This window comes from Papio anubis, chromosome 20, assembly GCF_008728515.1.
Source record: "Papio anubis isolate 15944 chromosome 20, Panubis1.0, whole genome shotgun sequence".
In the NCBI taxonomy this organism is placed as follows: Eukaryota; Metazoa; Chordata; class Mammalia; order Primates; family Cercopithecidae; genus Papio; species Papio anubis.
The window spans coordinates 40,646,762-40,667,905 of NC_044995.1; the positions used below are offsets into that span (position 1 = coordinate 40,646,762).

A 21,144-nucleotide genomic window follows, 5' to 3' on the forward strand; every position below is an offset into this window, starting at 1 on the left:
CAGAGCGCGAGACTCCGTCTCAAAAAAAAAAAAAAAAAAAAAGAAACAAAAAAAAGTAGCTCATTCATTGAGCACTTACTGTATGCTCTGTAACTCCATGGAGCAGACTGCTTTGCCACAGTTTACAGTGGAAGGAAGGCAGGATCAGAGTGGCCAAGTCACTCACCCAGGGTCACACAGCACGGGGCTTAAACCCAGGTCTGACTCCGAACCCAGTGGTACTTGGCCAAAGAGGACAAAACACAAACCCCTACCCAAGCAGTCCTCATTTGGGCCAGTCCCCTTCTGAGCCAGAACCGGGAGGGGCTGGACAGTGTCTGTCTGGGTCCTTGTGGGCAGTTCCCGGAGCTGCTGTTTGAGGAGGACACGGAGCTGTGTGCTGACCTGTGCCTGAGGCTCCTACGACACTGTGGCAGCCGCATCAGCACCATCCGCACGCACGCCAGCGCCTCACTGTACCTGCTCATGCGACAGAACTTCGAGATCGGCCACGTGAGTGGGGGCGAGGAGGCATGGTCCACACATGGCTCGGGTCAGGGTGGCCGGCGGGGTCTCAGTGCCATACAGGGAGTGAGGGAGGGGGAGGTAGTCAGTGAGCATAATGGGCAGGAGGAGGGCTCAGAATGCAATTGGGGGTCAGATGCCCTGGCTCATTCCTGTAATCCCAGCGCTTTGGGAGGCTGAGGTGAGAGGATCACTTGAGGCCAGGAGTTTGAGGCTGCAGTGGGCCATGATTGTGCCACCGCACTCCAGCCTGAGCAAGAGTGAGACCTTGTCTCAAAAAAAAAAAAAAGAGGCCAGGCATGGTGGCTCATGCCTGTAATCCCAACACTTTGGGAAGCTGAGGCAGGTGGATCATTTGAGGTCAGGAGTTCGAGACCAGCCTGGCCAACATGATGAAACCCCGTCTCTACTAAAAATACAAAAATTGGCCGGGCGCAGTGGCTCAAGCCTGTAATCCCAGCACTTTGGGAGGCCGAGACGGGCGGATACCGAGGTCAGGAGATCGAGACCATCCTGGCTAACACAGTGAAGCCCCGTCTCTACTAAAAAATACAAAAAACTAGCCGGGCGAGGTGGCAGGCGCCTGTAGTCCCAGCTACTCAGGAGGCTGAGGCAGGAGAATTGCCTGAACTCGGGAGACGGAGGTTGCAATGAGCTGAGATCACACCACTGCACTCCAGCCTGGACAACAGAACGAGACTCCATCTCAAAAATATTAAAAATAAAAAAAATAAAAAATAAAGAATGCAAGGGCCATGTCGGCAGGTTGAGCAGACCCTGGTATGGTGTCTGGGGTCTGAGACTCCCGGCTCCACTTTCCCTCCCGTCCCTGCAGAACTTTGCCCGTGTGAAGATGCAGGTCACCATGTCTCTCTCGTCCCTGGTGGGGACAACACAGAACTTCAGTGAAGAGCACTTGCGACGTTCACTCAAAACCATCCTCACCTATGCTGAGGAGGACGTGGGGCTGCGGGACAGCACCTTCGCTGAGCAGGTGACACCTGCTGGGTCCCCGCGCCACCTTCCCTTCGTATAATCCCTGACCCCATCACCTTGGCTCCCTTCACTTCCTAATGCCCTCATTGGCCCCTGAATGTTCCCCGGCTCCAGGTCCAGGACCTGATGTTCAACCTGCACATGATCCTGACGGACACGGTGAAGATGAAGGAACACCAGGAGGACCCTGAGATGCTCATCGACCTCATGTACAGGTGCGGCGGGCCAGCCGGCACCTTCAGCCGCGCCCACGCCCCAACAGGTGCAGGGAGAACAGGGATGAGAGTAGATGTCTGAGGAGGTGAGGAGGGAGCAGGGGAGCGTACAGTCTCTAACAGAGGCAGGTGAGGGGGACAGGTGAGCAGAAATGAGGGCACAAGTAAGGAGAGAACAGGTGAGCAAACAGGTAAAGAGGATGCCAGAAGAATGTACTGATGAGGATGACAGATGAGAGCCAGGACAGGTGAGGGGGACAGGTGAGGGGCTCACAGGTGAAGGGAAATGAGATCCAGAGACTAGACCTGTTGAGGAGTGTAGGAGGGGTGGATGGGTGATGGATTAAGAACATAAGGAGGATAAATTGGATAGACAGATGAGATAAGATTAAAGTTGGAAGTGACGCAAAGTTTCAGGTGGGTGGCAGGTCGTGAAAGAACAGAGGTGAAGAGACGTCGATAAAAGGTCGACAAAATCTCGTCGTCGAAAGCAAAATCTAAATAAAGACTCATCAGATCGTCAGTAAAGAAACTCATCCCGTCAGGCATTCAGCGGTCGTTTCGCTCGTCATCGTCATCGTCGTGATAAAGACAAAATAAAGAGATCGTCTCATTTCAGGAGCTCGAATCGACTCGTAAAAGATCGTCCGGAAATCGAGAAAATAAATCAGAAATCGTCATCCGTCATCGAAACAGACAAATCCTCATCGCGTCGTCAATCAAAGAACAATCGATCGTCAAAAGAATCGCGCGAATCTTTCCATCAGATCATTCGGCATCAAAAATCGTTTTCATCGCGCATTTCATAAAGATCGACTCGATAAAAATCATTTCATCCCGCGTCGTCGATAAAGAGATCATTTCCTCGTCATCAAATCATTCAATCTCAGCATCAAAAAATCGTTCGTCTCCGGCTTTGCGAAATCATCGTCGATAAAGACGTCGTCGAGATCGTCCGATAAAATCGACTCATCATAATCAGCTCATCACTTCCTCGACAAATCGCGATCGACAATCGCGTCGTCGCGTCGACTCGTAAAAAGTCGTCGACAAAGGCTCGTCGAATCTCAATCCGTCACGGCTAAATCAAAAAATCGTCGCTCATCGTCGTCATCCGAAATCGTCGATAAAGATCGACTCATCCGGAAATCGTTTTCTCATAAAGATCAGTAAAAAGATCGGCTCATCCGAGATCAACTCCATCGCGAATCATTTCGAGAAATAAAGAAATCGTTCGATAAAGATTTCGTCGGTAAAAGATCACTTCATCGCGTCGACATCAAATCAGCTCGATAAAAGAGATCGGCAAATCGCGAAAATGGATCTCGATAAAGAGATCGTCAGTCATCGACCGACAAAAGAGATCGACTCGATAAAATCGTCGATAAAAGATCGCTCATTTCATCCGAATCGGCGCTATCAAAAGTCGTTTCAGTAAATCGTTTTCATAAAAAATCGTTTTCATCATCTCGTCATAAAATCGTCATCCGCGTCACGATCCCATAAAAATCGTTTCATCAAAATCGCTCATCAAAGATCGACTCGTCATCGCTCTCGGCTCATCGCTCGTCGTCGTGGAACAAAACAAAGGAAAAGTCGAAATGAATAAGACAAATAAAATCGTTTCGTAAAAGAGATAAACTCTTTCGCGTCGACCAGCGTCGGCTCGATAAATGGAATCAATAAAGAAATGCGTCGTAAAAGATCGGCTCGTCATCGGGAAATAAATCCGAAAACAACAAATCAATGCTTTCATTTCTCGAACTCATCGGCACTCTTCATCTCTCCATCGCTCAAAAGGCTCATCGCTCGTCGCCACTAAATGCTAAACAAAACTCCGTAAAGAATAAACCGCTTAAATCATCGCTTAATAAAATACATCATCGCAAAATCCTTGGGGCAGATATGGGGGTAACCAGTGAAGGGGGTGGACAAGTGGGAGGCAGGGGGAGGACCAGGTGAGTCCCCTCCTCACATCCCCCCTCACCTGGACTCCAGAATTGCCCGGGGCTACCAGGGCTCACCAGACCTGCGGCTGACCTGGCTACAGAACATGGCCGGGAAGCACGCGGAGCTGGGCAACCATGCCGAGGCCGCCCAGTGCATGGTGCATGCAGCCGCCCTTGTGGCTGAGTACCTCGCCCTGCTTGAGGACCACCGCCACCTGCCCGTGGGCTGTGTTTCCTTCCAGGTGAGAGGCCAGGGGGCGGCAGGCGGTGGGCAGCACTTGTGCAGTGGGGACGAGGGTTTGATGCCATCTCTTCTGCCCCAGAACATCTCGTCCAACGTGCTAGAGGAGTCCGCCATCTCCGATGACATCCTGTCGCCCGACGAGGAGGGCTTCTGCTCCGGGAAGCACTTCACTGAGCTGGGGCTGGTAGGGTTGCTGGAACAGGCAGCCGGCTACTTCACCATGGTGAGGCCTTGGGGACTGGGTGCAGGAGAGGGGGCTCGGGCCAGGGAGGCGCCATCACATCTGCTTCCTAGACCCTTCCAGCAGGGGATTTAGAAAGAAGGAGACTGGGCCAGGCGCGGTGGCTCACATCTGTAATCCCAGCACTTTAGGAGGCTGAGCCGGGCAGATCATGAGGCCAGGAGTCCGAGACCAGCCTGGCCAGCATGGTGAAACCCTGTCTCTACTACAAATACAAAAATTAGCCAGGCGTGGTGGCACGCAGCCGTAATCCCAGCTACTCGGGAGGCTGAGACAGGAGAATCACTTGACCCAGAGAGGCAGAGGTTGCAGTGAGCCGGGATTGCGCCATTGCACTCCAGCCTGGGCGACAGAGGGAGACTGTCTCAAAAAAAAAAAAAAAAAAAGCAAGAAGGAGAATTGGGTTTCTCAGAGGCCCTGTAACTTGCCTATGTCTCCATGAGACCCTTGATGCAGGCTTGATATAGTAAACCTTCCATACGCTGGAGATGCTTTCAATTTTCCTTTGTTTTCTTTTTTCCTTTCTTGTTTTTTTATTTGTTTGTTTTTGACAGAGTCTTGCTCTTTTGCCCAGGCTGGTGTACAGTGGTGCGATGATAGCTCACTGCAGCCTCGAACTCCTGAGCTCAAGCAATCCTCCCACCTCAGCCTCCCAAGTAGGTGGGACGGCAGGCATGTGCCACCATGCCCGGCCAATTTTTAAATTATTATATATATTTTTTCTTTGTGATATTTTGTGAGACAGGGCCTCCATTCTGTCACACAGGCTGGAGTGCAGTGGCGTGATCATAGCTCCCTACAACCTGGGCCTCCAGGGCGGCTCAGGTGATTCTCCCACCCTGGCCTCCTGAGTAACTGGACTACAGGCACACATCACTAGACTAATTTTTTGTAATTTTTTGTAGAGATGGGGTTTTGCCATGTTTCCCAGGCTGGTCTTGAACTCCTGAGCTCAAGTGATCTGCCTGCCTCAACCTCCCAAAGTCATGGGATTACAGGTGTGTGCCACTACACCCTGCCAATTTTTAATTTTTTTATAGAGAGGGAGTCTTACTATGTTGGTCAGGCTGGTCTCAAACTTCTGGCCTCACTCAGTCCTCCCACCTAATCCCAGCACTTTGGGAGGCTGAGGCAGGAGCCTCCCGCCTGTAATCCGCCTGTAATCCCAGCACTTTGGGAGGCTGAGGCAGGAGGCTCACTTGAGGCCAGGAGTTTGAGACCAGCCTGGGCAACACGGCAAAACCCTGTCTCTACAAAAAATACAAGAAACTAGCTGGGTGTGGTGGCGTGCACCTGTAGTCCCAGCTACTCAGGAAGCTTGAAGCGGGAGGATCACTGGAGCCCAGGAGGTTGGAGCTGCAATGAGTTATAATCGTGCCGCTGTACTCCAGTCTACGTGACAGAGTGAAACCGACATGTCTCAAAAAATAAATAAAATAAAGACAGGATATTCACATGCATCTTCAAGTTGGAGAAGCTCCAGCTTAAAGCAAATCCCAGACTGGGCGCAGTGGCTGACTCCTGTAATCCCAGCACTTTGGGAGGCCGAGGCAGGTGAATCACCTGAGGTCAGGAGTTCAAGACCAGCCTGGCCAACATGGGGAAACCCCATGTCTACTAAAAATACAAAAATTAGCCGGGCGTGGTGGCAGGCATCTGTAATCCCAGCTACTTGGGAGGCTGAGGCATGAGACTCGCTTGAACCCAGGAGGCGGAGGTTGCAGTGAGCTGAGATCATGCCACTGCACTCCAGCCTGAGGGACAGAGCAAGGCTCTGTCTCCAAAAAAAAAAAAGCAAATCCCAGGTATTTTCCCACCACTCCCACAAGTACCCGCTGTGCAACCCTTCCTGATAAAGACCCTTTTACAAAACTCGTATCCCACGTGGCCAAGTTAATGGTCATCCTTTAATGACATTGATGTCATTTCATTGCCCTCTATATTTAGATGTCCCAGATCATCTCTGATGTATCTTTTTTGGGGTTACTTGGTTTGAATCAGAATCCAATAAGGGCCCACAATGGCTGTGGCTGATCTGTATCCTAAGTCTCTTTTTCTTTTTTTTTATTTTTTTTTTGAGACAGGGTCTTACTCTTTCACCCAGGTTGCAGTGTGCAGCCTGGCTCACTGCAGCCTCAATGTCCTGGGCTCAGGTGATCCTCCCACCTCAGCCTCCCAAGTAGCTGGGACTATAAGTGCGCACCACCACATCCAGCTAATTTTTTTTTCTTTGTTAATTTTTTTTCTTTTTTTTTTTTTTTTTTTGAGACGGAGTCTTACTCTGTCGCCCAGGCTGGAGTGCAGTGGCCAGATCTCAGCTTACTGCAAGCTCCGCCTCCTGGGTTTATGCCATTCTCCTGCCTCAGCCTCCCGAATAGCTGGGACTACAGGCACCCGCGACCTCGCCTGGCTAGTTTTGTGTATTTTTTGTAGAGACGAGGTTTCACCGGGTTAGCCAGGATGGTCTCGATCTCCTGACCTCATGATCCGCCCGTCTCGGCCTCCCAAAGTGCTGGGATTACAGGCTTGAGCCACCGTGCCTGCCAATTTTTTTTCTTTTTTTAAAGAGATGGAGTCTTGCTATGTTGCCCAGGCTGGGCTTGAACTCCGGGACTCATGCAACCCTCTCGCCTCGGCCTCCCAAAGTGCTGGGATTACAGGCATGAGCCAGCATGCCTGGCAACTGATTTTCCACTGTTGAAAAGGGGTTTTCTTCTCTAGTTTGCTTGTTTGTATGAGGGCAGGTGGTGGCTTCTACATTTGACTTGCAGGAGCCCTGGGGCCTTTGCTCCGCGTGTTTTTCTGGTTTGTGTGGGGCTGGCTGTGTCCATGTGATGTCACTTTACCTGTTTCTCAGTTCCTCACATTTTGGGGAACTGGCATTTACATCTGAGAGCTCAGCGAGATTCAAGGTCACATTTGAAGTCAGGTGTTCCAGTGAGATTTCTTCTGTGGTGCTGGCCCTCTAGTGACACTAGTGACATTGTTTTCTTTTCTTTTTTTTTTTTTTTGAGACAGAGTCTCGCTGTGTCGCTCAGGCTGCAGTGCAGTGGCACTATCTCGGCTCACTGCAAACTCTGCCTCCCGGGTTCACACCATTCTCCTGCCTCAGCCTCCTGAGTAGCTGGGACTACAGGCGCCCGCCACCACGGCTGGCTAATTTTTTGTATTTTTATTAGAGATGGGGTTTCACCGTGTTAGCCAAGATGGTCTCGATCTCCTGACCTCGTAGTCTGCCTGCCTCAGCCTCCTAAAGTGCTGGGATTACAGGCGTGAGCCACTGCGTCCGGCCGACATTGTTTTCATTATTGTCACTCTGCTGGATTCTTGGAGACAAAGTCCTCAGAGGAAGGGCCGAATGCGGTGGCTCACGCTTGTGATCCCAGCACTTTGGGAGGCCGAGGAGGGCAGATCACTTGAGGTCGGGAGTTCAAGACCAGCTTGGGCAACATGGAGAAACCCCATCTCTACAAAAAAAAACCAAAAAACAAAAAAATTAGCTGGGCATGGGCTCAGTGGCTCATGCCTGTTATCCCAGCACTTTGGGAGGCCAAGGTGGGCAGATCACGAGGTCAGGAGTTTGAGACCAGCCTGGCCAACATAGTGAAACCTCGTCTCTACTAAAAATACAAGTATTAGCCGGGCATGGCGGGCACTTGTAGTCCTAGCTACTCGGGAGGCTAAGGCAGAAGAATCGCTTAAACCCGGGAGACAGAGGTTGCAGTGAGCCAACATCACGCCATTGCACTACAGCCTGGGTGACAGAGCAAGACTCTTGTCTCAAAAAAATAAAAATGAACCAGGCATGGTAGCAGGCGCCTGTAGTTCCAGTGACTAGGTAGGATGAGGCAGGAGAATTGCTTGAACCCAGGAGGCAGAGGTTGCAGCGAGCTGAGATCATACCGCTGCACTCCAGCCTGGGCAACAGAGCAAGACTCCATCTAAAAACAAAACAAAACAAAAAAACAAACATGGATGGGGGTTAGCGGAGGGATAGCATTAGAAGAAATACCTAGTGTAGGTGACGGGCTGATGGGTGCAGCAAACCACTGTGGCACATGTATACCTACGTAACAAAACTGCACGTTCTGCACATGTACCCCAGAACTTCATTATTGTCACTTTGCTGGATTCTTGGAGACAAAGTCCTCGGAGGGAGGGCTGAATGCGGTGGCTCACACATGTCAGAACCAGTATAATAATTTAAAAAAGATTAAAATAATAATAATAAAAAAAGATTTAAAAAACACACACACAGAGGCCTCAGGGGAAGAAACCAGGGGGTGGACACAGGCCTTCTGACAGTCAGCAAACCTCACAGGGTGCCTGTTTTGAGCCAGGCTCAATGCCAGCACCCGCTGGGGGTGAGGGGCATATTACCACACGCCACGAGGCAGTTGGGCATGGAGGTCACGGGCACAGGGCCAGATGGGCTTGTGTTCGGGTCTTGGCCCTGGGGATTGCCTCCATATCTCTGAAACTCACTTTCCTCTTTGAGGAATAGGGGAAAAAAAAACTGCTTCTCCCATCAATGAGGGAACACAGATGGGTGAAGTGCAGATGTACATGGTACCTGTGCCATAGAATATTGTTGTTAAAAGTGGTGAAGGGCTGGGGGAGTGGTGGCTCACACCTGTAATCCCAGCTAATTCAGAGGCCAAGGCAGGAGGATCACTTGAGCCCATGAGTTCAAGACCAACCGGGGCAATATAGTGAGACCCTGACTCTACAAAAACTAAAACAAAATTAGCTGGGCATGGTGGCATGTGCCTGTAGTTCTAGCTACGTGGGAGGCTAGGGTGGGAGGATCTCTTGAGCCCAGGAGTTGGAGACTGCAGTGAGCTGTGATTGTACCACTACACTCCAGCCTGGGCGATAGAGTGAGACCCTATCTCAAAAAAACAAAACAGATAAGTAGCGGTGAAGACCATGGAGCCCTCTGTGGGAGCTGAGTGGAAAGGCTCAGTCCCTATCTGGGATGGGGGTGGTCAGGGCGGGCTTCCTGGAGGAGGTGATGGAGGGTGGGTAGGATGGAGCACAGGATCACAAGGGAGATGGGTAGACAGGAGCACAGTGGAGAGGGGAAGACAGTTTGGGGAATCCTGACCCCACCTCACTCTCAGGGTGGACTCTACGAGGCGGTGAATGAGGTCTACAAGAACCTCATCCCCATCCTGGAAGCCCACCGTGACTACAAGAAGTTGGCCGCGGTGCACGGCAAACTGCAGGAGGCCTTCACCAAGATCATGCACCAGGTGGGCCCAGGACCCCTCCCCAGACCCCACCCTCAGCCCCACTCCTCCAGGGATATGCTGACCTTGACCCTTCTCTCCCGACAGAGTTCCGGCTGGGAGGTGAGTCAGCTTCAGTGGACAGCCACCTGCCTCTGGGACCCCCGTGATGACTGGCCAGCAGCCATCAGTGAACACCAGGGGGCGCCAGAGGAGCATGGCCGTTGGCCATTGGGGCTGGGGCTGTGGCCACAAGGCACCCACCCCATCATTTCCCTCCCTTCCCTAAAAATGCGCCACCCCCCCGCCCCAGATCTCGAGGGCAGCTTGTGACTCACCCAGCTGGGAGCTCTCCAGAGACACCCCTCCCGCTGCCAGGGCCAGCTTGGTCACTGCAGGGGGGTGGCAGGGTGGCTCTGACTCCCTCATGGTCTCTTTCTCATCTCTCCCCATCTATCACGTGGCTCTCCCTATCTTGGTATCTCTCTGTCTCTTAGTCTCTGTCTCTCCCTGCGTCTCTAGCTTCCAGCCTCCCCCAGGCTCTCCTCTGCTCCTCATTTCTGGTTAATGTGTCCCCCCGCTCCAGCAGCACTCCCCCCACCCCAATCCCGCTTCTGCTCTGCTTAGGTCTATTTTTAGGCATCTCCTAGTTTGGGGAGAATGTTCTGGCCAAAGATGGCAGAAACCCAGAGCCCAGGCAGGCAGGCCGGGTGGGAGCTGGGTGGGGAGGGCAGGTCCTCTTCGCCCCCACCCATCTCCCATCTCTGATCTCTCTCCCCACGGAATGATTCTCACGGGGCAGTGTTAACCAGGACCCTGGGGGTTGAGGGAACTCTGACCTCTGACCTCTCCCATGACATTGTCTCTCTGTCCCCCACACCTCTGACCCCACCATGTCTGCCCCACCCTCCCCGGATCGGCCTTGGTAAGTGAACATCCAGCCATTCCACTTCCTTTCCAGTCATGGGGTGGTGGTTTTGGGGTGGTAGGGAGGGGGTTCCTTCTTCCAAACTTAGGGCCGGGGACAGGAGCAGGGGAATGCCATGGAACAAGGGAACCAGAGCCTCTGTCCTAGAGTGAGAGACAGCCATCCCTTCCCTCAGCCATCCAAGCACTTATTGGGCACCTACTGTATACCCATTGCGGGCATCGGGGCACGGGAAGGAGAATGCCCTAGAACAAAGGAGTCAGAGCCTCTGTCCTAGAGTGACAGGCAGCCATCCTTCTCCTCAGCCATCCAAGCATTTATTGGGTACCTGCTATATACCCTGTCCCATGGGCATCAGGGACACACCTGTGAACAATACAGCCCCAGTCCTAACTTCATATTGCAATCCATGCCCCGATGTTCTCAGGACCCCCTGCCTGTGCCCATGCCCGGATGTTCTCATGGTCCTCACACTCCCATCCTGATATTCGAGACCCCTATCTCTGGGGCAGGCAGACCTCCAGCAGGGGCCTCCCGGACAACCACACCCTTTCTCACAGCTCCAGCGCGTGTTCGGGACGTATTTCCGCGTGGGCTTCTACGGCGCCCGCTTTGGCGACCTGGATGAGCAGGAGTTTGTGTACAAGGAGCCATCGATCACGAAGCTGGCAGAGATCTCACACCGGCTGGAGGCATGTCCTTGTGGTGGGGGTGGAACGGGGCATGGGGCTGCCTTGGGGCTGGAGTAGGGGCTGTCCCTGGGTGGCCCCGAGTCAGCCCTGTGTCTCCAGGAGTTCTACACGGAGAGATTTGGCGACGACGTGGTTGAGATTATCAAAGACTCTAACCCTGTGGACAAGTCCAAGCTTGACGCACAGAAGGTGGGTCCCCCGACCATTTCCCCAAAATCGTAGATCCACAGAGACTCCAAGTCTTGTTTCCTGGGGACCCTCAAATCCTCTTTCTCTGGGAAACCCCAAATCATATTTCACTGGGGGACCCCAAAACCTATTCCTCAGGGGATTCCCAAACATCCTGACATAGGAAGACCTGGAAGTGACAAAGTCCCCAGATCCAGGGATGCCCAGATCCCCTCTCTCCAGGCACAGGGCCTGGGCTGTGCGTGCCGGGGCTGTGGGACCCTCCTCACACCTGACCCTGCGCCCAGGCCTACATCCAGATCACGTATGTGGAACCGTACTTTGATACCTACGAGCTCAAGGACCGGGTGACCTACTTTGACCGCAACTACGGGCTTCGCACATTCCTGTTCTGCACGCCCTTCACGCCGGATGGGCGCGCACACGGGGAGCTGCCCGAGCAACACAAGCGTAAGACGCTGCTCAGCACCGACCACGCCTTCCCCTACATCAAGACTCGCATCCGTGTGTGCCACAGGGAGGAGGTGCGTGGGGACCCTGGGCCTGGAGGGGTGGGGAGGTGAGGGGACAACAGACCCTGGGAGGGGAGGGGAGGGGAGGGAAGACACAGGGACCCAGACCAAAGGTGGCCCATGGATCTCAGACACAGAGAGGGGTGGCACAGGGACCCTAGACCAGATCCCCAGGGAGGAGAGGGGAGGAGACCAGACCCAGGGAGACCTAGGAGGCAAGATACAGGGACCCCAGACCCAGTGTGGCCCAGAGATTCCAGACCCAGAAAGAGGAGGCAGAGGGAGCCCAGATCTAGGAAGGCCCAGGGAGAAGGAGGTGTGGCCCAGGAAGAGACCCAGGTACCCCAGAACTGAGCTGAGAATATATGGAGACCCGAATTCCAATCTCTAAACTGAAACCTGTACCTCCAGACCCAGGAGGACCCAGGGATTCTAGACTCACAAAGGGGAGGCACAGGGACTCCAAATCTAAGAAGGCCCAGGGAGGAGACGCCCGGGGATCCCAGACCCAGAGAGGAGAGGTGTGGACACGCTAGACCCAGAAATTGGCTCATGTACCCCAGAACCAGGTTGGGGACCCCAAACTCCAACTTCCAGTCTCAAACCTCTACCTCCAGACCCAAGGAAGTCTGGAGACCCCAGATGTGAAGCCACTAAACCCCAGGGCACCAGACTCAGCAGACCCAAGGCTGGACCCCCCCAGAGTCAGACCCAGGAAGGACCCCAGATTCTGGTCATTGCCTGGGTTCTTGGACCCCTCTTGCTCCCAGCGGGGTCTGAGCTGCCCCCGACTGGCTTCGATCAGGACCTCCTCAGGCCCCAGCGAGTGCACACCCCTCCCCTCACCCCATAGACGGTGCTGACGCCAGTGGAGGTGGCTATCGAGGACATGCAGAAGAAAACACGGGAGCTGGCCTTCGCCACCGAGCAGGACCCACCAGATGCTAAGATGCTACAGATGGTGCTTCAGGGCTCTGTGGGGCCCACCGTGAATCAGGCACGGCTGGTGGAAGGGGGATGCAGGCCGCACAGGGGACTCCAGGTGCCATGCAGGCTGGCTCACCAGTCCCTCTCACCCCACAGGGTCCCCTGGAGGTGGCCCAAGTGTTTTTAGCAGAGATCCCGGAAGACCCCAAGCTCTTCCGGCATCACAACAAACTGCGGCTCTGCTTCAAGGACTTCTGCAAGAAGTAGGCGCAAAACCCCGCAGGAGGGTCTCATGCCTGCCTAACCTGCATAGACCTGCTCTCTGCCCACCTGATCTCCGCATGGCTCCCCCATCTGCCCGATTCCCATTAAGTCCATTCTCCCAACCTGACCTCCTATTGTGGGTCTTTCAGCAGGCCTGGCCCCGCCTTACGGATGCCCCCACCCCTAGTCTTGCTTTCAGTCCTGTGTGCGAGTCTCTTAGCATCTCCCACCCTCTGGCCCTCAGATGTGAAGATGCGCTGCGGAAAAATAAGGCCCTGATTGGGCCGGACCAGAAGGAGTACCACCGCGAGCTAGAGCGCAACTACTGCCGCCTGCGGGAGGCTCTGCAGCCCCTGCTTACCCAGCGCCTGCCCCAGCTGCTGGCACCCACCCCACCTGGCCTCAGGTGCCTGACCTGGTGCCCCCATCCTAGAGACTAGAGAGGGGATGCAGAGGCAGACCAGGACAGATACAGGATGGGGGCTGTTGTACACGTACACAGCAACATGTTTCCTGGTAGCTTGGACTTTGTTCGACTTTGTTGTGTTTCTGGTTTTTTTTTTTTGAGAGAGTCTCCCTCTGTCGCCCAGGCTGGAGTGCAGTGGTACAATCTCAGCTCACTGCAACCTCCACCTCCCAGATTCAAGCGATTCTCCTGCCTCAGCCTCCTGAGTAGCTGGGATTACAGGAATCCACCACCACACCTGGCTAATTTTTTGTATTTTTAGTAGAGACAGGGTTTCACCATGTTGACCAGGCTGGTCTTGACCTCCTGACCTCAGGTGATCCACCCGCTTTGCCTTCCTAAAGTGCTGGGATTATAGCATGAGCTGCTTCAACTTTGCATAAGCATCTGAATAAGTCATTCAGATGTACAAAGGCAGGGCAGGCTCCGAGCCGTCATTTCCCAGATACATGAATTCATCTTTCTGAGCCTCAGTTTCTACATCTGTAAAATGGGGATGATTCATACCTTCCGTGGTGGATTACAAGAGAGCATCTGAGAATCCCACAGCAGGATCAGGGATAGGAGAGACCCCAGAAGGATCCTCGAAGGAAGATGAAGAGGAAGAGGATGAGGATGTGGGCTGGGAGGTCTATGGAGTTGGGGGCCCCACGGCCATGCTGACCCACCCTCATTCTTTTCCCAGGAACTCCTTGAACAGAGCAAGTTTTCGAAAGGCAGACCTCTGAGCCCACAAGGACCAAAGCTGCACCTAGAAGAACCAGCACCCGGCCCTCAGCTATCTGTGCTGCGAGGGGAGTCTCCCCTGGTGCCCACTGGGCCATGGGGTGACCACATTGTACTCGGTGCTGGGCCCTTTGCCCCTGTGTCCCCATCTGTATGCACTGATGCTTCCTCCCTTTTTTAATTTAAAATGGTTTTTATAAGCAACCTGTGCCATGTGGTGCGGTCACTAGGGGCTGGGTCACATGCTCATGACATGCTCACAGTCCACTGCCCCACATCCACACATCCCTGCATCATCAATGGAGACACCAAGAACATACTGGGTGCCAGGGACATCATGGTGACAATAGACACAAATTCCTGCCCTTGTGGAGCTGACGTTCTAGCGGGGAAGGCAACACACAAATAATGTCACATGCGGCCGGGCGCGGTGGCTCACGCCTGTAATCCCAGCACTTTGGGAGGCCGAGGCGGGTGGATCACAAGGTCAGGAGATCGAGACCACGGTGAAACCCCGTCTCTACTAAAAATACAAAAAATTAGCCGGGCGCGGTTGTGGGCGCCTGTAGTCCCAGCTACTCGGGAGGCTGAGGCAGGAGAATGGCGTGAACCCGAGAGGCGGAGCTTGCAGTGAGCCGAGATCGCGCCACTGCACTCCAGCCTGGGCGACAGAGCGAGACTCTGTCTCAAAAAAAAAAAAAAAATAATGTCACATGCCTACCGGGAATAATAATACCTGGTTCTTGCTTCTTTGTTTTTAACAGACAGGCTCTCTCTCAGTCCCCCAGGCTGGAATGCAGTGTCACAATCATAGCTCACTGCAGCCTCAAACTCCGGGGCTCAAGCCTCCTGAGTAGCAGGGATTATAGGCACATGCCACTATGCCTGGCTTTTCTTTTTCTTTTTCATACGGAGTTTCGCTCTGTCACCCAGGCTGCAGTGCAGTGGCGCAATCTCGGTTCACAGCAACCTCCACCTCCCAGATTCAAGTTATTCTCCTACCTCAGCCTCCCGAGTAGCTGGGATTATATATGTGCACCACCATGCTTGGATAGTTTTTGTATTTTTAATAGAGACGGGGTTTCACCATGTTGGCCAGGTTGGTCTTGAACTCCTGACCTCAGGTGATCCACCCACCTCAGCCTCCCTAAGTGCTGGGATTACAGGTGTGAGCCATTTCTCGGCCCCAGGTGGTTTCTTTTTATTTTGTTTTTTGCAGACATGGGGCCTTGTCATATTGCCAAAGCTGGTCTCCAACTCCTTGGCTCAAATAATCCGCCCACCTTGCCCTCCCAAAGTGCTGCAGTTACAGGCATGAGCCACTGCGCCTGGCCTAATTTTTTTTCACTTAAAAATTTTTCTTGTAGAGACAGGGTCTTGCTACGTTTCCCAGGCTGGTCTGGAACTCCTGAGCTCAAGCAGTCCTCCTGCCTCGGCCTCCTTAAGTGCTGAGATTACAGGTGTGAGCCACCTCACCGGCCTAATAATATTTATTAAGCCCTTGCTGAGTGGCTGGCTGTGTACTAAAGGGCTCCTAGAAAGATCTCTGCAAAAGTAGGACACTCCATTTATGAGACTTTTTAACCCGAGGGACCTCCTTCCTAATGGTTAGGCCCCTTCTCAATGGTTAGTGAATCTTCTCAACACTCCTATCAGGTAGCTAACATGATCATCTCCATTTTACAGATGGGCAAACTGAGGCACAGAGCAGCAAGTTTGGTGGGTCTGGGATGGGAGTCCAGGTCTGGCTGGCTCCGGCGCCCAGGCCTGTGCAGCCTCCCCTCTCGCGCGGCGGTCACCCCACCGTGTGCCAGGCTTGCGCTGGGCCGCGTCCAGCCCTGGGCCGCCTGGGGGAGGGGTGACCTCCCGCCGCCGCGCCCCCCCCCCCGCGCGCCCTCCCCTAGCTGGGCCCCGGCCAGCTCCACCCCCTCCTGCCGCCGAGCCGTTCCGCCCCCCGCAGCGGCCCAGGGACAGCCGGCGGTGGGGGGAGGCCGGCGGGGGGGGACCCTGCTTTGGGGACTTAAGGAGGGAGGAAGGACGAGGCCGGACAGCCCGGCGCGCACACACACACCTGCTGTCCAGGTGAGATCCAGTCTCCAACTAGCGTCTCTGCATCCCCACCCCCCACCGCGGCCTGGGCGCCCGGGCGGCGGGAGGGGGCGGGGCCGACTGGAGGGGCGGGGCCAGCAGGAGGGGGCGTAGTGCGGGCGGAGCCACCTCCGAGGGCCGGGCGCCCAGGCGGCGGCGCGCGCGAGGACGCTCGGGCGGCGGGACGCAGGGAAGGCAGCGGCCGGAGCGCGCAAGGCGAGTGGGACCCGGGGCTGGGTAGGGGTTCAAGTCCGGTTCGGGGATCGAGTGTGCACCGCCCCCCCACCTACTACCCTACCCCCCGCCTCCAACCCCGGGACACGACTTCGCTGGTCTCAACGAGCCGCTGCCTCCAACTCCACCTTCTGTGCCCAAACTTTCCAGACTTGGACTGTCTCTGTCCCCGCGTCCCTGCTCCCTCCCCGTCTATGACCCCATACCCTCATCGATTCCTCCCAGTACCCCCATCGATTCCTCGTGCCCTGCCCGTCTCCCCTGTCCTGGCTCCCCTCTGCCCCCTCTCCCCTATCTGTGTCCCCCTTTCTGCCTCTGCTCCCCGCCCGGCTCTGCCCCCTCCCCGCACTGTCCCCCCTCACCCTCCTCCGCGGCCATGCCCCAGGCGGCGGGAAGGCGGCCGGGCGTCCGGCCGGGCTGGGCCTGGGCTTGGCGGCTGGGCCGGCGTGGGGAGCGGCAGCTGTTTGCCATTAGCCGGGGATCCACAGGCCCCGCCCCCTCCCTGCACGGGGCGGGGTCCTTCTCGCCGCCCCCCAACCCCCCGAGTTTAGGGCGGAAAGACCCCCCGCGCCCCCGCCACCTCCAAGATGTGCAGGCCGGTCTTGGGTGGTGGGTTGGGGAGACCCGCGCCCCTTCCCTGAACTCCCTACCTGTCCCCTCTTGTAGGCTCCAGTCTCTCCATCTGTGTCTTATCCTGTCACCCCTTCCCCACTCCCCAGGGGTCCCATAGCGAGAGAAGGGTTTCAGCCACAGACATCCATCTCCCCCACCACACCCCCTCATCTCCTTTCTCTTCCCCTTACTCGGGAGTCGCTGGTCCTGATCGAGGGCGATCAGATGACTGAGGACCCTCAGACCTCAATATCTGGGAAACGGGTAGAGATATCTGGTGTGGAGTCTGGGGGTGGTGACTTGGTGGGCATTGGCGGGATCCACCAGCCTTAGGTTCACGTTCAGGCCCAGCTACTTCCCCGTGGCCCCAAGGATCCTAGGCAAGCCACTGTACCTTTCTGTGCCCTCTGCATCCCCTGTCTGTGAAACGGGATAACTGCCCATCTCATGGAATTGTCATGACAATTAGAAGAGTTGATGTTAGGCTGGGTGCGGTAGCTCATGCCTGTAATCCCAGCACTTTGGGAGGCCGAGGTGGGTGGATCATCTGAGGTCAGGAGTTCGAGACCAGCCTGACCAACATGGAGAAACCCCATCTCTACCAAAAATACAAAATTAGCCAGATATGGTGGCACATGCCTGTAATCCCAGCTACTCAGGAGGCTGAGGCAGGAGAATTGCTTGAACCTGGGAGCCGGAGGTTGCGGTAAGCCAATATCATGCCATTGCACTCCAGCCTGGGCAACAAGAGCAAAACTCCGTCTCAGGAAGAAAAAAAAAAAAGAGTTGGTGTTATTATTACTGTTACTATACTATTTGCCTGGCAGCACCCTCACTCCCCTGCCCCCCTCTCCCCCTGACTATTCCAATCCTGCTCTAATCCTGCTTGCTCCCTGTATCTCCATCTCTCTTTGGTGGCCAGAAAATATTTTCAATCAACTTCCTGTTGCTCAGGGGCGAGTCTCCAGGCAAATGGAAAACCAAATTTCCTGCAATTGGTGATCATGTGTTCCAGGTGTTGAAAGACAGAGACGCGAAGACAGAAACGTGGAAAGACAGAGAGAAAGACACGGAGAGAGACGTAGAAGGACAGAGACGCGGAGAGAGACACAGAGAGACAGAGACGCGGAGAGAGACACAGAGAGACAGAGACGTGGAGAGACACAGAGAGACTTGGAGAGAGACAAAGCAAGACAGGACAGGAGAACAAGGACAAGCTCAGGTGCCCCGGAGCCCCAGCCCTGCCTTCATGCCCAGCAGGTGCGCTACCTGGCCCATCCTCCCAAGGTACCTGCTGCCCCCGCACTCAAAGGCCAGAAAGGATTCACTGATGGCGGGATGGGCTGGGGCCTCTGCAGCATGATGGCTGGAGGTCAGATAACAGAAAGGACCGGCCAAGTTCAGACGGGTTATACTGGGGACAAGAGAGCCCTGGCCAGCCTCCAGGGCTGAGGGGGGTTTAGTGAGAGGCTCTGATTGTCCCTCCTTTTTGCAGCCTCCAGGCACCCCGTCTTACTTCCTCCCCTCCACCCCCAGGACTTCCTGGGCCTCCACCCGGCCCTCTATCCCTACTGCGCCCCTAAGCCCGGACGCATCCTAGGCAGGCAGGAAGTTCTGTGTAGCCCGGCAGTGAAACTGTTTATTTTTAGAGAAAATTGTTTCCATAAAGGGGAAAGGCTTCACTCCTAGCTGCCTCCCCAACTTTCCCTACCCCTTCCCCCCTACCTAGTCCAGGCCTGACCCAGCTGTCAGCTTTGGGGTCACTGGGGGTCCCCTTCGCCATGCTTTGCTTCTCTTTGTTCCCCTCCATCTCTGTCTCCTCAGATCCTTGCAGGAAGATGAGGTTCCCGTCTTCCCCAACCCCTTAGCGCCTCAACCCCCATCCTTCCCTGTGGCCAGCTCCAGGCCTGGGCTGAGGGGAGGGGATGCAGGAAGGGTGGGGCCTGTTGGGCTTGGGGCCCCCCAGCCCCAGAGCTATGTGGAGGCCGGGCTGTGGGAACAGCTGGAGCCTGTCCAGGGGCTGGACAGATGTTCATGCAGGCAGTGAGGTTTGGTTTCTTTGTTCCAGACCTGCGGTGCGGGGGGAGCCCTTCCGCAGCCAGGCCGGGTGTGCGTCTATGAGTGGGTCCCAGACCTGGGTGGGGGGTTGGGTGAGCCAGAAGTAGAGGGGACTGGCCCCATCTCCTTCCCTCCCCCTACAGACTCCTAACTCCCGGTGCCATGGTTCCCTTTCCCCAGGTAAGCCTCAGTCAGTGCTGCAGGCAGTCTGACTCACAGTCCCTCAAGTGACTTCCAAGGAGCATCTGCAGACAAGAAGATGGCCCAGGTCCTGCACGTGCCTGCCCCCTTCCCAGGTCAGGGGACTCAGGGAAGAGGGCCCTGCCCTGGGGAGCTTCAGTTCTGGAGGCCTGAGGGGCCGGGGACTCTGCCCTGGGGACTTTGAGGGTGGGACGCAGCCCAAGGATTAGAGGTCTGAGGGAGGAGGCAGAGTCCTGCCCCAGGTGTCTGATGGGGAGGCACAGCCCTGCGCTGGGAGGGTCTGAGAACAGACGCAGTTGAGTACCAGGTGGGCTCCCATCTCTTGGGCAAATAAACCCCAACTCTCCCCAGGCATCAGTCTTCACCCTGAGTATGGGGACAAGAGGATTCAAAGGTCCTGGTGTTTCTCCCACCCCCAGGGACCCCTGGCCCGGCCTCCCCGCCTGCCTTCCCTGCCAAGGACCCCGACCCACCCTACTCTGTGGAGACCCCCTATGGCTATCGCCTGGACCTGGACTTCCTCAAGTACGTGGACGACATCGAGAAGGGCCACACACTGCGACGCGTGGCGGTACAGCGCCGCCCCCGCCTGAGCTCGCTGCCCCGTGGCCCTGGCTCCTGGTGGACGTCCACTGAGTCGCTGTGCTCCAATGCCAGTGGGGACAGCCGCCACTCAGCCTATTCCTACTGCGGCCGTGGCTTCTATCCTCAGTATGGTGCTCTGGAGACCCGCGGTGGCTTCAATCCGCGGGTGGAACGCACACTGCTGGACGCCCGTCGCCGTCTCGAGGACCAGGCGGCCACACCCGCCGGCCTGGGCTCCCTGACCCCCAGTGCGGCCGGCTCGATGGCCTCCCTGGTGGGTGTGGGGTTGCCACCCCCGACGCCACGGAGTTCGGGACTGTCCACGCCGGTGCCTCCCAGTGCCGGGCACCTGGCCCACGTGCGAGAGCAGATGGCGGGTGCCCTGCGGAAGCTACGGCAGCTGGAGGAGCAGGTGAAGCTGATCCCCGTGCTCCAGGTGAAGCTCTCAGTGCTCCAGGAGGAAAAGCGGCAGCTCACAGTGCAACTTAAGAGCCAGAAGTTCCTGGGCCACCCCACAGCGGGCCGGGGCCGCAGCGAGCTCTGCCTGGACCTCCCCGATCCCCCAGAGGACCCAGTGGCACTTGAGACCCGGAGTGTGGGCACTTGGGTCCGAGAACGGGACTTGGGCATGCCTGATGGGGAGGCTGCTCTCACTGCCAAGGTCGCTGTGCTGGAGACCCAGCTCAAGAAGGCACTGCAGGAGCTGCAGGCAGCTCAGGCCCGGCAGGCCGACCCCCAGCCCCAGGCCTGGCCACCGCCAGACAGCCCGGTTCGCGTGGATACCGTCCGGGTGGTAGAAGGGCCACGGGAGGTGGAGGTGGTGGCCAGCACAGCCGCTGGCACCCCTGCACAGCGGGCCCAGAGCCTGGAGCCTTATGGGGCAGGGCTGAGGGCCCTGGCAATGCCTGGTGGGCCTGAGAGCCCACCTGTGTTCCGCAGCCAGGAGGTGGTGGAGACGATGTGCCCAGTGCCTGCTGCGGCTACCAGCAACGTCCATATGGTGAAGAAGATTAGCATCACAGATCGCAGCTGTGATGGAACGGCAGGTAAGCGGTCTCAGGCGGGGAGAAATGCTGGGGGTGGGGGGGCCCTCTTTCTTCCCATGGCTCATCCTGGACCCTCAGAATGCCAGGATCCAGGCGGGGTGCTGTGGCACATGCCTGTAATCCCAGCACTTTGGGAGGCCGAGGCAGGCCTCTTGAGGTCAGGAGTTCAAGACCAGCCTGGCCAACGTGGTGAAACCTCATCTCTACTAAAAATACAAAAATTAGCCAGGTGTGGT

At 55.8% G+C, this 21,144-nt stretch overlaps 2 protein-coding genes across 16 annotated transcripts in view; both read left to right on the forward strand.

Moving 5' to 3' along the window:
- Positions 1-14,288, forward strand: part of DOCK6 (dedicator of cytokinesis 6) — a 61,329-nt gene extending 47,041 nt beyond the window's left edge. For 3 of the 6 annotated variants that reach the window (XM_009193509.2, XM_009193507.2, XM_009193512.2), the window contains 14 exons: positions 340-492; positions 1,340-1,498; positions 1,615-1,715; positions 3,714-3,906; positions 3,988-4,131; positions 9,273-9,404; positions 9,489-9,503; positions 10,875-11,000; positions 11,100-11,189; positions 11,477-11,713; positions 12,555-12,698; positions 12,785-12,891; positions 13,137-13,298; positions 14,044-14,288. In XM_009193509.2, coding sequence (XP_009191773.2) covers positions 340-492; positions 1,340-1,498; positions 1,615-1,715; positions 3,714-3,906; positions 3,988-4,131; positions 9,273-9,404; positions 9,489-9,503; positions 10,875-11,000; positions 11,100-11,189; positions 11,477-11,713; positions 12,555-12,698; positions 12,785-12,891; positions 13,137-13,298; positions 14,044-14,086 — 1,806 coding nt within the window. In that variant the 3' untranslated portion in view covers positions 14,087-14,288. Of the gene's footprint in view, positions 1-339; positions 493-1,339; positions 1,499-1,614; positions 1,716-3,713; positions 3,907-3,987; positions 4,132-9,272; positions 9,405-9,488; positions 9,504-10,868; positions 11,001-11,099; positions 11,190-11,476; positions 11,714-12,554; positions 12,699-12,784; positions 12,892-13,136; positions 13,299-14,043 lie in introns of all 6 variants that reach the window. The other 3 variants (XM_009193506.2, XM_009193508.2, XM_009193510.2) reach the window with 1 other exon arrangement.
- A 2,020-nt stretch (positions 14,289-16,308) lies between these two features.
- Positions 16,309-21,144, forward strand: part of KANK2 (KN motif and ankyrin repeat domains 2) — a 35,696-nt gene continuing 30,860 nt past the window's right edge. For 2 of the 10 annotated variants that reach the window (XM_009193502.3, XM_003914913.3), the window contains exons 1-4: positions 16,328-16,388; positions 18,034-18,240; positions 19,257-19,372; positions 19,697-20,908. In XM_009193502.3, coding sequence (XP_009191766.2) covers positions 19,336-19,372; positions 19,697-20,908 — 1,249 coding nt within the window. In that variant the 5' untranslated portion in view covers positions 16,328-16,388; positions 18,034-18,240; positions 19,257-19,335. Of the gene's footprint in view, positions 16,389-16,691; positions 18,306-19,256; positions 19,373-19,696; positions 20,909-21,144 lie in introns of those variants that run through there. The other 8 variants (XM_017952211.2, XM_017952214.2, XM_017952210.2 and 5 more) reach the window with 5 other exon arrangements.